General features: G+C 40.5%; 1 protein-coding gene across 1 annotated transcript in view; it reads right to left on the reverse strand.

Annotated features, from left to right (window-relative positions):
- Positions 1–15,980, reverse strand: part of ANKRD45 (ankyrin repeat domain 45) — a 54,378-nt gene that overhangs the window by 26,741 nt on the left and 11,657 nt on the right. The window contains exons 2-3 of the mRNA XM_036756057.1: positions 4,351–4,678; positions 497–664 (exon numbers count right to left, since the gene is read on the reverse strand). Coding sequence (XP_036611952.1) covers positions 497–664; positions 4,351–4,663 — 481 coding nt within the window. The 5' untranslated portion in view covers positions 4,664–4,678. The remainder of the gene's footprint in view (positions 1–496; positions 665–4,350; positions 4,679–15,980) is intronic.

The following is a 15,980-nucleotide window of genomic DNA, read 5'->3' on the forward strand; positions in this document are numbered from 1 at the left end:
CTACAACGTAGACTATTTTGAAGTTCACAAAGCACTTTACCTACATTATCTCATTTGATTTTTGAAACAACCCCATAAGTAACACAAGAATGATTATCCTCAGGACTCAAGCTAGATAGGTTACCCAGGGCCACACGACTTGTGTTAGAATTGGAATGTGAGCTGCCATCTCTCCTAATTCCAAATTCTGTATCCTTTCCTCACCAGGGCTGTCCAACCTTGGGTTTTTATTGAAACAATAGACAATATATTTTGATTTGCCATTTTAGTGAGAGCTCTCCACGTAGCTCGGCTTCATTTACTAAAGCATTTATGTAAATTTCTATGCTTGTAGGCAGGCTGCATGCATTTTGGACAGCCCTGCTCTACATCATAGCGCCTGTCTCATCATGTACTATCCATCATTCAGATGGACTGATTGATTCAGTGACACAACCTTTGAATCAATGACTTTCAAGGCAAAAAGAAAAATGCTTATAACTCAGGTCACGGGTACCTGCAAAGTCCAGGTAATCAACACACTCTGTCTGAGAGTACCGAAGAGCCACGTCCCGGGCTGTTTCATTTCGGAAGTTCAGTGCTTCGATATCCACTTCCAGATCCACCAGTGTCTTTAAAGTTTCCACTTGGCCCCAGGCTGCAGCACAGTGTAAGAGTGTGTAACCTGACAAAGTGAACAAAGGCAATCAAATCAAACACATTTGGATATTTCAGAGTACTTTTTCTGGTGGAAGAGATAAGTCTCTAAAATGCAGCAAGCTGGATCCTTTGGATCAGAGATTTAGAGCTGGAAGGGATCACAAAGACCATCTAGTATGACCTAAGACAAGCTTCCTAAAATATTCCCTAGTCAAGGAGTGTGAAGTATGCCCTCAAATTAATTTTTAAGGGCAAGCTCATGGGAGTATGGCAGCATGGTAGAGAAACGGAAACCTTGGGACAGAAGGCCACTGCTGGGGAGTTACAAGGCAGAAGAAGAAGGAAGAAAAGCAGGGCTAGGCCGGCTAGGGAAGAGCTAACTGGAGTTACTTAAAAAGAAAATATTGTCAGAGCCCTCTAAATCTAGTTTCCGGGGGAGAGGGGAGGGGATTCTGCTCAATTTACCCTAGTTACAGCTCTGAGCTACAAACTCAGGAATCATCATAAAATTCTGTGCCCAAACACTATTGCTACAATCATGGAAATTACTACTTTCCCAAAGAAATTAGACTGAGAAAGTACTTAAAATGCAAAGAGAGAGTTCATATAATCCCCCCCTTAATTTTAGTGAAAGTATCAGAGAAAAAAAAATTGAGTAAATATTTCATGATGATAGTGAAAAGGTAACAAAATGTTACTGTGACTAAATAGGACTAGAAACACTGGGCTGGGAGAAAAAAAAAGTGGCCCAGTAAAAAGCTTCTGTTTCAGACCAAAGTACTTCTTAGTGCTTAAAGAGGATGAGACCATGACAGATAGATGATAGGGGCCTTTCTGAGAACAATGAATGAATGAGAAACATTTTTACAAAGTTTTGCTTAAAGGCTCGGAAGTAAAACCACCACCTCTGTTCTGTTCATCAGATCATAGCTCTGGTGCTGGAAGGAACCTCAGAAAACATCTAGTCCAATGCTCTCATTTAACAGATGGGAAAACTGAGGTTCAGTTGGGCTAATTGCCCAAACGGCATCAGAGGCAAGATTTGAATCTAGGTCCTCTGACACCAGTAACAATGCTCTCTCTAAGAATTCCATACACAACTATGGAATTACTTTGTGACTTTGGACAGGCACTCTGTCCATTTGTTTTCCCACTTGAAAATGCTATCTAGACACCCCCTACCTTCACAAGAAGACACAATCCATGTCCTGAAAACAACAATGACGGTAGTGATTGTGATTGTATCTATTCAACAAAAAAGTATCTGAGAACCAACTGGATAATACCTCATTTTAAAAACTCATTATTTAGGTTCTTAGTACTGAAAATAACAAGCAGACTCACTTTTGAATCCCCGACACATTTATTTGGGCCAGTTGTTGTACGTTCTCAAAAAGAACCAAAATGACATCACTATGTTAGAGTCAAATTTCAGTGTGTCCGACTGTGGCTGATCAGACCAATACAAGCTCAGAATGCTTTGCCACAGATCAGAAACAAACAGTCCCTGTGAACATTTGGGGTAGATTCTCTAAATTTGCTCATCTTGAGTTTCTTTTGAGCTATTTCAATTCTGCTTTGTTCACAGAGCACAGCACCTTCTTTGATGTGGGCACTTCTTGCTGAGTGGTCCTGTGTTAGTGTCTCCCATGTCATACAAATATTCATATTTGTGTGACATAATATGAAAAGGCATATGCACAAATAGGCTCACAAATAAAGCAAAGAGTACACTGCCCACTAGGTGTTAGAAAACTATTAATGCTGTACAAGGATAAAGGACAGTAGCATAAATGTACATTCAGTATGGTGTTGAAAGGAAACCCTGCACATATAATGACAAGGTGAGTGTGTTCTCATGCCAAGGCTGATGTCTTTCTTTCAGATATTCCCAAGTAGCTTTCTTGTCTCTATAGATACAGTCATTTACTTAATTAAATCAAGCACCTACCATATGCCAGGTACTCTGTTAAGTGTCAGGAATACAAAGACATAAGAGAAAGGATCCCTACCCTCAAGGAATTTCCATTCTCTCAACGGGAGACAACATGTACATCTATATGTATGGACAAAATAAATATGAGCTGTTTCAAGGGGGAGGCGCTGGCAGCTGGGAGGATCAGGAAAGGCTTCATATAGAAGGCGATAAGCTGAACTTTGAAGGAAACTGGGAATTTTAAGAGATAGAAGAAGGCACAGAGATAGGAGAAGGAGTGTTGTGTGTGAGGAACAGCAGAAACAACATGAACAAAGTATGCCTGGATAAATTACATATGGGAGATTGTAATATATAATAACCCTGAAAGGGTAGGTTGAAGCTAGGTTGCAAAAGTCAAATGGAGGAGTTTTTTGTTTCTGCTTTTTAATCCTGGCAGTAATAAAGAGCTGCTGGAATTTCATGAGCAAGAGAGTAACATGATCATACCAACGCTTTAGGAAAATCATTCTGGCAGCTCTGTGAAAAACTGGGTTGGTGATAGGATAGACCTGAGACAAGGAGGCCATTTTCTTCTTGTTCTGTTGTTTCAGTCCTATCTGACTCTTTGTGACCCCATTTGGGGTTTTCTTGGCAAAAATACTGGAGTGGCTTGCCATTTCCTTCTCCAGCTCATTTTACAGATGAGGAAACTAAAGCAGAGTTAAGTGACTTGCCCAGGGTCACACAGCTAGTATGAATCTAAGGCTGGATTTGAACTCAGGTCTTCCTGACTCCAGGCTGGACACTCCATTCACTGCACCACCTAGCTGCCCCAAGGAGGCCATTTAGGAGGCTACTACAATATAACAGCCCAAGTAAGTTGTGATAAAGCCTTGAATTAGGCTTTGAAGATGTGTATGAGAGATGCTACAGCAATGAAATTGATAAGATGTGGCAAATTAGTGGGTATGTGGGGTAAAGGGAGGGTGAGGGATCAAAGATGACACCAAGGGTGACTGGAAGGATGGTGATACCTTTGATAGAAACAGAAACGGAAAAGTCTGAGAGGAAGAGAAGAAGTTTGAGGGGAAAGACAGAGTTCAGTTTTTAATATGCTGAGTTTAAGATATCTATAGGACAGCCAATTCAAAATATTCAATAGGCAGTCTATGGTGTGAGATTAGAGCTCAAGAGAGAGTATAGGGTTAGATATATAAATTTGAGAGTGATCTGCATACAGAAGATAATTAAATCCATGACTGCTGTGAGTTTATAGAGGGCAGGGGTTCTTAACTTGGGGTCTATGAATTTATTTTTAAAACTTTGATGACTTTATCTCAATATAATAGGCTTCCTTTGTAATCCCATGTATTTTATTTTATGCATATAAAAACATTACATTGAGTAGGGGTCCATAGCCTTCACCAAGACTGACAAATGGGTTCAAGACAAAAAAGTCAAGAATTCCTGTTCTAAGCAGACAAAAGACTTGGTCAGAAAGAGTTGATTTGGGGTCTCAGAGCCACTGGAACATGGGCTTCTCCAGCCTGAGGGAAGAGAACTGAAAGAAAGGCATGGGGCCATGTAGGAGGGAATTTCTCTACCCTTACACAATACAATGGTCACTTAAGCTACATTGCTTCTGGTGACTCCTGTTACCTGTGTATAAATTAAAGGAAAATATAAAAATGGTGGTCAAATTTACTCAATTTTAAATTAAAGATACTAGATTGCTTTGTTAGTTGACTGATTTCATTCCTAAGAAATAACACCAAAGAAAAAAAATAGAATACCTCTAGCCGTTTTCTCATTCAGGTTCACACCACATTGTGCCAACATTCTAATCAGGTCGCTTTGCCCAACCATGCATGCTGCATACAAGAAGTTCCTACCAATGACATCTTCTTCCAAAACTAGCTGCATGACCTTAGAGTGAGAGGGGTTTTCTGGGTCTTCAAAAATCTTCTTTAGTTTCTCTATGTTTCCTGTAAGAATATGTTGAATAATGCTTTCTAAGCTAGATATATTCTCAGACTCCTCACTGGTTTCTTGTTCTTCTGGGATTTCGGCTTCCTTGGAAGGTTCTGGTTCCAATAATGGAACCATTTTCTTGTGTGACACCTGAGAGAGAAAAATGAGTGATGTAAAAACTGTTCTGAGCAGCCAAGCAATAGATGTTGGGCACGTATTTTGGGCCTAGCCCAACAGTGAGTGCTTTCAGAGTAAGGGAAAGATTTTTTCTGCCCAAAAGAAACTTTTGGCACAGTGCCTTGCAAATGCTTAAAAACGTTTGTTGAACTTAACTGAATTGTTGTTCTTCAGAGAGGACCAGTGGCATTACCAGGGTGATGTCTTGACTTGCCCATGAATCAGATTTAAGTGAGGCAGAGCTGCACAAAGCCTCCAGTCTCACTCTTCCCTCCGAGTCATTAAAGTCCAGTGGCAGGACAAAAGTCAAGACTGGCAGTGGCAGAGAATGCAGTGGATGACCTTGGCCTTTCTAAATAAAGGTCTTTCCCAGGCCTCAGGTTGTCTGAGGCAACTCCCTTTCAAAGACTACCAGGCTGGGTAAGATTTGAGACAAAAGATGGCCTAATTTAACATCACAAAAACATCAATCTGGAAGGGGAAGATCCTCTAAGTTTCAGCACAGGCATAGGACACAATTGCTATTTACACTCATTCTAAGCCAGAGATTCCCAAAGTGGGTGATACCACCCCTGGGAGGCACTGGGCCGATATGGGGGGCAGTAGTAGCCTCAGGTACAACTGGGGGATGTTGAATAAAAATAAGAGGGTGATGAAAGCATAAGGAAAGAAGAGAAGAAAATATTGAAAAACCATTCATGCATGTTTCATCTGTTGTGTAACAGAGCTAAAGTCGTAGTGACTACGTTATTTTCCAAATATACACACAAAATGCAAGTTATGACCAGTCAATGGTCAAGACTGCTGACAGATCTTAACAAGCAAGTGTTAGCAGGTGAGCATGTCGAGCCTTGTTGGGAAGTCCAGTACACATCGGCAGGAATATGTGCGTGTAACAACTTGTTTGCAATATGATACCATATGGTTACACGACACACGTCATCAAAATTTCAATGAAGGAAAAAACCCACAAATTTACAATAAATTATTAAATTTAAGATGCGTCACTTTTTTAAATTACATTTTTTTGAAATGACATAATTTTTGTTTAAAAATACTGATAAAGGGTTAAAGATTTCCAGGGGTGTGCTGAGTAATTTTTTTTTAAAAAAGGGGGTGGTAGGCCAAATAAGTTTGAGAACCTCTGTTCTAAGCCATCCACACCTAAACAGTGAGCTAGCTATAGAGGCTTGGGTTGGGGCTATTATTTGCCTCTGGGTTATAGCCAGAGTGATGTGGACTTAGGGTATCAGGTAGCTCCATTTGAAAAGCAATGGGCTGGTCCAGAGAATCACCAGACTTTTTAAAAAACCATTACTTTTTTAAAAGCCTGTTTTTTCAGAGCTATGTTTCAAGAAGTCAGAAATGAAAACTGCACAAGACAAAAAGCAAATTGTCCAAGCTTTTAGAAAGAAGTCGAGCCCCCAAGCCCTAAATATAAGCAACCAAAAATTGTATTCCTATGGACAGAGCACCCACATATAAGGATATGGTGCCCCAAGCTGAGAAAGGGATCACATATGGTGAGGTGCTGTAGTTGTATGTGGCTGCAAGGGAGGCAGAACAGACATCTCTAGCCTCATCTCCCCGCACCCTTCTCCAAGACTTTCATTCCTGCCAGGTGCTTTTATCAGAGCGAGCTTTGGGGGTCTGCAAACCCTTAGTTCTTCCAAGGAGAGATGTAGTCAGTGCTCTCCCAGCCTGTGCTCTGGTCTGTAAGGGACCACTCTTCTCTTGCCCAGAACCGTGACCAGGGCCGCTGTACCCCACCCATTACTAATTCGGCTGATTTTGCAGTTAGAAAGAACTTTGTATACCTCCTAGGAGGTGTAGTAGCCAGGGCCCTAGATCTGAATTCACAGGGGCCTGAAATCCTGCCTGCCTCTGCTACCATCTGTATACCATCTGTATGTCCTTAGACAAGTTCAAATCCAGCCTCAGACACTTACTATGTGTGTGACCCTCGGCAACTCATCTAACCTCTCCTTGTCTCAGTTTCCTCACCTGTAAAATGGGGATAACAATAGCATTTAGCTCTCAAGATCGTTGTGAGGATGAAATGAGATGATACTTGCAAAATCACTTAGTACCTCATCTGGCACATATGTGAAAAATGATTATTTCTCTCTTGTATTAATAACTATTGTATTGAGAACAAGGTTTTCCCCCTTTTCTGCTTCCTCATCCGGAAATCAACCAGTGTGGGAAATATCTCTCAAAGGCTTATCTAGCAAGGATGGCTAGATCTAATCAAAGAGAGTAAAAGAAATTCTAAATTTAGGCTAATAGGTACATGCCTGCTCATTGTGTTTGCTCAGACAGGTCTGGGAAAACATGGGTTCTTCCTTTTGTTAGACAGGTGATATGGAAATTGACAAGTCTCTTTGACCAAGACTTGGCTGATCCAAGTCACATACCCCAAGACTTCATTCTCTCATTAATTGTTAACCAATCACAGTTGATTGCCACCCTCAGGAACACTCATTCTTCCAAAGGCATATAAACTGTAAGCCCACAGCCATGAGGGGGTCTTTGGCATTCCAGAGTGTCACTGACCTCCTTTTATTAATAAACATGATGCCATTATTACTAAAGTGACTACATTACGCAGAAACTATGTCTCTAGGACTTTTTAAACATCATAGCCATAGGGATAGAAGCCATCCAGACTAGAATTTAGTAGGAGGAGAACAGGTAGGATTTCATTTCTAAACTGGCCCTCGTAACAAAAAACAAAATGAAACAAAATTTTAGCCCTAATATTTTTTATTTAGTGATATGAATTATCTCAGAGAATCAAACAGAAGGTGACTCAACTGAATAATCTCTTTGAGGAGAAAAACACATGGAAACAAGTTGAAAACATGGGAGCTCATTCGTTCCCTTATCAAGTATCCATCACTTTCATCCCTGGCCATTTTCTCACCAGTTGCCTTGACACAACTGCAGAATCTACTTCTCCCTACTTTCCAGTTGTGAAACCATAAAAAATAAAATCAATACTGCCATTGCTATTAGAAAGCATGTGTAATTCACTCCCTTAAATCAGTTTACCTCTTGATTCTACCTAGTCATTTATATCTTGTTTCCTCCGTTACAATGAGTTCCTTCGGGGCAGTGACTATATTTTTGCCTTTCTTTGTGTCTCTAGCACTTAGCAAGTACTTAATGAATAGTGGTTGATCCATTAACCCTGTAATTTTATCCCGGTAATGATTATCCCTGTAATTTTCCAAACCCAAGTATCACCACTCCACATTATGTGCTGTCTTCCTCTACTAAAATGCAGGGTCCTTAAAGACAAGGACTTTTGTATTTGTTCAACTCCAGCACTTAGCACAGTGCTCGGCACATAGGAAGCTTTAATAAATGCTTTTATATTCACTAATTCAAGTACCTGCTCTATTAAAAGTACAAATGAAGGATCCCAAAAATCTTGGAGCAAACTTTAAGTTTTGATAGCCTAAAATTGCACTAAGAGTTTTTGAACACCCTGAATAGTACTGCTTTCTTTAATTTCTGTGCCACACAAAGATTATTTCCAGGAAAAACTTCAAGAAGTGAATACGACTAGAGCTGGTCCTTAAAAGACAGGTAGGATTTGGATTGCTTCAAGAAAACAGCAAATAATAAAACCCATGCCTTAGATAGTTATACATAAACGCACAAAGTATGGGCAATAGGCAAGATAAACTAGAAACCCTTCATACACACACGGACACAGACACAGACACAGACACACACGACCGATTTTGATACGCTAGATTTTGATAGGCCTTCTAGTTCCTTGGGTGCACCCTTTCGACTGAATCCAAGTTTTGCAGAACAAATCCTTTTATTAAGGGGATTTGTTCTGTGAAGTTTGGATACGGTCAAAGAGCCACACTCAAGGACCTAGAAGGCCACATGTGGCCTCAGGACACAGGTTCCCCACCCTTGAGTTAGATTATCAGCTAAAACTACTAAAATGAAACTTAACAGGGTTAATATAAAATCTTAAACTTAAATTTTAAAAGTGAGAAGTACAAGATAATAATAGCTAATAATAGGTAACATTTATACAGTGATTACTATGTGCCGAGCACTGTGCTAAGTGCTTTATAATTATTATCTCATTTGAGCCTTACACCAGCCCTGGGAGGTAAGAGCTATTATTTTCCCCATTTTACAGATGAGGAAACTGAGACAAATAGAGGTCAAATGACTTGACCAGGGTCACACAGCCAGTAAGCATCTGAGGTCACATTTGAACTCAAGTCTTCCTGACTCCAGGTCCATCACTTTACTTATTGCACCATAGTTACTAGCTTTTTGTCCAAAAAAAAATCCATGGGGTTTTAGTGGGCTTCAAGTTCAATGTAAGTCAATAATACAACATGGCAATCAAAACAATTAATGCGATCAGAGAATCATAGCATACAGAACAAAGGGAGCGATCTTCCTGTTGCACCCTCACCTGGTCACACCATATCTGCAACATTTTGCTTAATTTTCATTGCCACATTTTAGGAAGGAGGCTGATAAACTGGAAAACATCCAGAAGAGGCTGGCAAGGAAGGTAGAAGGTCATCACTTAGTTAAAGCAAAGATCTAAATCAACACCAAATTAAAAGAAAAGAAAAATAAGAAAAGATAACGCATATAATTGTAACAGCTCTAACCTGATCCATAACAAGCTGCTGGCTCAAACATGGAAAATGGATAAAAGTAATGATACTAAATGTGCTAATTATCATTGCCTAAGGTTTAACTGATATAAAATGGTCACCACAATGAAACCAAAAAGTCCAGAAACTGCCAGCCAACAGACATTTTATTTCCTTTGCAAAACATCACCAAGCAGGAGGAAAAAAGATGATGAACAAGATCACCCTGCAAAACAGCAAAAAGCAGCGAAAGGGAGCACAATGCTGTAAAAAGCTTAGCGTGACACCTCGTAGCCAGATCATCCCAAAAACATAGAGTAGATAAAACTGCAGAGGACAACATATAGATATAAAATGAAACAGATCTGCCAGTATTTCTATAGCATGTTATTCTCATTATCGATAATAATAAAACCAGTCATTAGAATTCTAAAAATTCAATACTTAATTGCTAAATGAATAAGTATAATGACATTTAAGAAGAAAAAGTTTGGAAAAGCTGCTGGACCAGATCAAAGACAAACAGAAGGATACAGAGAACTTTAAAGATACTTAGGGAAAGATTTTTAAGACAAGATCTTTCAAGAAAAAGATTCCAAAATAAAAGAAAAAAAATCAGACAGTGTTGTTACCACAAAAAAAGTAACTGAAAAGACACCAGCAACTAGCAAGCCATATGCCTACTTTATCGACTTTATAAAATCTCTAAGAATGGTCCACACATGTATTGAAGTTATCCTTGCTTGTGATGCGAAAGGAAAATAGGTAGGATTTCCTAAATTATTTTCTACGGCTGAGCAAAGCAAGTCTTCACAGCCTCACAGCTGTCAGAAAGATACAGATGATGATATATGTAAGATCTCACTGTGTTTGTTTCTTAATTACAAAACAAATACAACTGACTCAGTAGGGCAAAATGCTGCCTCTTAAAGGCTCTACCTCATTCAGGTGTCTCCCTTCCATATAAATGAGCATTATACAAGATTCCTTGATAGATGTCACCACACTTCACTTGATGATTCACTAATTATCAATATCAACTAAAGCATAAAGCAAGGAGACCAAAGGTATTTGCCACTATTACAGAGAATGTGCTGCATAAAGTCCAAATGGAAGAAATATATTCCCAGTATCAAGAAATGTTTTCCCTTTCCCATATAAATTACTAAATAAAATAAAGTTTCTGCCCTCCATAGGCAACATAAGATGATGACTGGGGCTTGTAAGGAAAAAGTGGGAAAGTGGTAGCAATCAGGAAAGAAGGACTCAGCAGATATTTCTGTCCTCACCTTACACCAGGTAGATGGCATCAAAATATTGGAGGACGTTGGCTAGTCAGACAGACTGGAATCTTTGTACTTCTGCCAAGATTCGTGAGGACTGTGGGATGAGAGAGTTGCTGAATAATGGAGAGGGAAGTGGGGAGATGGAGAGAAACAGAGAGAAGCAGAGAGACAGACTACCCACTTTTCCCTTCCTCCATGTGGCAGTCAGTTAATCAGCCAGGCACTGTGCTAAGCACTGGTTATACAAAAATAAAATGAGACAACCTCTACCCTCAAGAAGATCCAAAGATGAAAGAACAAAACAATTCCTAGCAGCTGATACTCTATCAGGGAAGGAAACGTGTATATGTATAGATATAGATATAGATATATATGTATGTATATGTACACATACACATACACATATATATGTATATCTAAAATATACATAGGGCATGGTAAATACATTCTCTTCAATTTATAGTCATTTTAACATTGCCTAGAGTACTAGGTGACTTGTCTGGACTCAAAGAGCCAGCATTTATTTGTTTATTTATACAGAATGAACAGAAAATAAATACAAAGCAAAGAGGGAGAGTGCTGGGTGGGAACGAGAAAAGTCTCCAGTAGAAGGATGTGCCTGAGTTACATTTTAAAGAAATATGGGCATATGAGGAAGCTAAAGTAAAGCTAGCGTTGCAGACATGGGAGATATGTGCAAAGTCACAGAGAAGGGAGGTGGAGTGTGTTGTGTGAAGAACAGAGAGAAAGTCAGTGTAGCTAGAACAGAGAATGTGGGAAGAGGAGGAATGCATAAAGAGGCTGCTGGAAAGATAGGTCAGGCCAAATGGTTTGTTGTTGTTGTTTCAGTAGTGTCCAATTCTTCATGACCAAATTTGGGGTTTTCTTGGCAGAGATACTGGAATGGCTTGCCATTTCCTTCTCCAGCCCATTTTACAGATGAGGAAACTGAGGCAAACAGGATGAAGTGACTTGCTCAGGGTCACACAGCTAGTCAGTGTCTGAGGCCAAATTTGAACTCAGGAAGATGTCTTTCTGACTCCAGGCCCAGCACTGTGCACTATGGCACCACCTCGCTGCCCTCAGGCCAAGTGGCAAAGGGCTTTCAAAGAAAAATGGAGCATTTTTTATTTGATCCTAAAAACAATGTAGCACCAAGGGAGTTTACTGAGTAGGGGACTGATATGTTTAGATCTATGCTTACGGAAAATTGTAGAGGGCCAGCTCTGAGAAAGTCCATTCTGGGATAAGATACAGGCCAGGTTTTCCCTGAGGCCTGTTCTTGCCCTTGGGCTGATAACTCAGCAAGTGGGCTCTCCATACCCCACCTCGGCATACACATGCTGCTCAGAATAAAGGCTCTCCAAGCCTCCTCAGTATACACATGCTCTCTCCAAAACCCCTACGGCACACACCTGCTAAACACCACCTGTGGGCTATTAACACAATATTGTTTACAGCAAAAGGGAACAAAGCATGAGGAAGCCATGCAATGCAAATGTTTTCCCATGTGAACTTGTTGATTCTGCTTGCCTAAAAAAGTATATAAGCCCTGTCCCTCAGATTAATAAATGGAGCTGTCCTTTATTCTCTCGCCTGGCCAATGTTTTCTTTTCACTCTCTGGTGGCCACAGCTGCTGGTGGCAAGTGCCAACAAGTGGCGCCCAATGTGGGGCCCTGAGGCAAGAACACCTGAAGCAGATAAATACAAAGCAAATGGACCCGAGGCAGACACTCAGAGCAAACAAACCCAAAGCAGACAGACCTGAGGTGAACACAGATTCAAAGCAGATGAACCTGAAGCAGACAGGTTAGGAGGACAGAGGCTCTGAAAGACTTGAGTCTCCTGCGGTAGAGGCCCTGGTAAAAAAAACAAAAACAAAAGGTGCTCGGTGGACAAACACAGTCGATTAAGGTGTAAGGGCAATAATCTTTTCTCGGGTATTAAAAACTTTCACTTTCCTTTTAAGTATCACCAGGCTTATATGGGGATTAACTCTTTTACTTTCACTTTCCTATTCTAAGGTAATCACCAGGCTTACATGGGGATTGTAGAGATGGGGCAAATGCAATTGGGAAAGCGACCAAGAATAACATATGAAAGTTCTAAAGAAGCTAGTAAGGGAAAGAGGTCTCTTAATAACAACTACCCAAATTACAAGAATTTTTAGAGACAGCAGAGATAGGCACATTTCCCCTACAGCTGGGGATCTGCCCCAGGTCATCTTAAAAAGCAGGGTCATCAAGACCCCAATAAAACATGGCACCTGGCCTCCATTACATTCCTGAGGGCCAAGCAATTTGTGTAAAGGATTCAAAAAATCCTCTCTGTGTTTCCTGTCTCTGTGTCTGTGTTCTGTATTTGTGTTTCTGTGTGGGGCGTGTAATCTGACACCCTGTAATGTCCATTATCTCTAGAGAGAAAAATGTTTTCTTGTCTAGGTTTTGTTGTGGAAAAAGCAAGTTGGAGAAGTATCAGGTCATAATTAGAAAGACATAAGGTTTGAAAACTTCTGGGAAGTAGTTGGAAAAAATGCTCTTTCTTTCCCCCTCCATTCCAAATCTGGCCAATTTAAGCATAGATCTCAAAAAGAGACACTTTGAGCTCCCCAGTACAAGGAGAAAGGACAAGGCACCACTGGATCTTTTCCAGAGTCCCACTCACCTTGACTGGAAAATTCAAAGTTCTCACTCTCAAAAAGTTTTTCAAGGAGTATAATACAAAAGTAAAATCTACTTGAGTAAAAATTAGAATCATTAAAATTATCTTGGAAAAACAAAAGACAGGGGGCAACAGAAACATTCCCAGATTTTCTTAATAGACTCACACAAGCCACCCAAAGGAGTACAGGGGATGCTGAAGCTGCCAATATATTGTTACAGAAGTTGGCAGTTGAAAATTGTAATGCAGATTGTAAGAGAGCCCTGCTAGGTGGGGGACCTCATATAACCATCTCTGAGATGATTCAAAGATGCCAAAAAGTGGGCACACTGGCATACCATGCTGAGTTAGTGGCCACTGCTTTTAATCAACAGCAGCCAAAAACCATTTTAAAATGCAATAACCCAGACACATGAACAAGGAATGTAGAGTGCCACATAAAGGGATACAGAAAAGTTCTGCCTCCCAACTAACCACACTGTACCTTAGGCGTGAAATGGGGAACCACTGGGCATTCAGAATGCCATCTGAATTTGAGAAACTGCCCTCGGGGCCAGTCCTGGCCCCAGCAAACAATAGGGGCTGCCCTTTCCCTAGTTCCCCCTCAGACAGTTCCAACACGCCTTACCCCTCACCATAAAAGATCTCCTTCATGCTACTCCAGGTAGTTTGGGTTTTGACCTTCTCTACCGGAGTTCTCTCTGTCCCCACCGGAGTGTATGGCCCACTGCCTACCACAACAAGGGGACTCCTCATAGGACGCAGTAGCTCCTCCCTCAGAGGGCTCATTATAATCCCCAGGGTGGTAGATTCAGATTACATGGGAGAAATCAAAATTTTATTATACACAACCTTGCCACATCCTATACATATAAGAAAGGGGGAGAGAATAGCACAATTGATTTTGATAAAATATGAAACCACAGGGAATCATTTTCAGAAAGTTCAGGGCTCACAAGGATTTGGAAGCACAGGAAGAGAGGCTTTCTGGGTACAAGATATTAGAGAAAAAAGACCAACTTTAAAAATAAAAATAGAAGGCATAGAATATGAAGGATTGATAGATACCAGAGCAGACAAATCAATCATCGCAAACTGACTTTGGCCAAAAGCCTGGCCACTAGTAACAAGTGATATGTCACTGCAAGGAGTAGGGATGGTCACCATCCCAAAACAAAGTGCAGGATGGTTAGGCTGGGAGGTAGAGGAACAGAGAGGAAAATTCAGACCATATGTTTTATCACATCTACCTATAAATCTATGGGGGAGAGACCTCTTGGGATATATGAAGGTCACTATACAATCTCATCTCCCCCCGGATTTTTAGGAAGGGCCACTGTCATAAATTATGGGTCGAACAGTGACCTTTAACATCAGAAAAACTACAGGCCCTTACCGATATTGTTAATGAACAATTAAAGGTGAGGCACATTGAAAGCTCCAACAGTCCTTGGAATTCTCCTATTTTTACTATAAGAAAGAAATCTGGAAAATGGAGAATGCTTACTGATTTGAGAAAAAATCATGATAGAATGGAAACTATGGGAAATCTGCAACCAGGACTCCCCACACCTAACATGATACCCAAGGACTGGCCTTTATGATACAATCTGCTTAAACCTCACCTTAAGATGCTCGCTTTGTTTTAAAGGATTCTAAGAGCAGCAGTTTTTTTCCTGTGATCATTCTCTTACTGTTACCAATGTGAGATTCTATTACAACACCTTTTTGACTAGGAAGCTTTGTGACATCTAGGAATTCTGCAGTAACTAGAAATTTTGTTATCACCAACTTTATAAAGCTTTATAAACAACTGTAGAAATGCATGCGAGCCACTTAGGGCTTGCTTTGTAAATATTCCCTAAGCAATGTGAGAATATTATGCATTGTGTTAAGATCACTCTTGTAGGAGAATGGACAGAAAGCTGGTTCTCACAGGAAGAGAAGAAGAAGATGCTAAGATGCGGTGCTGAAAATGGCTGGAGCAGATGCTAAGGACCAGAGGATTTCACTGATGATGTTCCTTGACAGACAGCTGTATAAGAAAGGATTTTTTGAATCTTAAAGAGACAATTGCTTTTTGACTTTCTGTATGTATATTCATAAAGGGGACTTCCCCCTTTGATTTGTCAATGCACCAATCAATCCTTCCCATATTTACTTAAAAGAGGATTACTACGTACAAGCTTGTCTCCCATATCCCTATTTCTTTGTGTCTACAAATTTATGGCATACTCATAATGTGACACAAGATATAAGTGACTTAGAATTTGAACACAGCAAAGCCCCAGAAATTGATTCTGAAGGCAACTCCTAAAGCAAATCAAAGCAACATTGTTGCCACTTTCTTCCCTTGTTTGCCTTCTGAACACTATTGTGTCTCATAAGGCCCTGTCTCCTACAAGTCAATATTCGACTCATTATTGGCTTAAGCTCCATCTTAAAAATAGGGGGGAGATGTAGAGGGCCAGCTCTGAGAAAGTCCATTCTGGGACAAGATACAGGCCAGGTTTTCCCTGAGGCCTGTTCTTGCCCTTGGGCTGATAACTCAGCAAATGAGCTCTCCATACCCCACCTCGGCATACACATGCTGCTCAGAATAAAGGCTCTCTAAGCCTCCTCAGTATACACATGCTCTCTCCAAAACCCCCACGGCACATACCTGCTAAACACCACCTGTG

The sequence above is a fragment of the Trichosurus vulpecula genome, chromosome 4, assembly GCF_011100635.1.
Source record: "Trichosurus vulpecula isolate mTriVul1 chromosome 4, mTriVul1.pri, whole genome shotgun sequence".
Lineage (NCBI taxonomy): Eukaryota > Metazoa > Chordata > Mammalia > Diprotodontia > Phalangeridae > Trichosurus > Trichosurus vulpecula.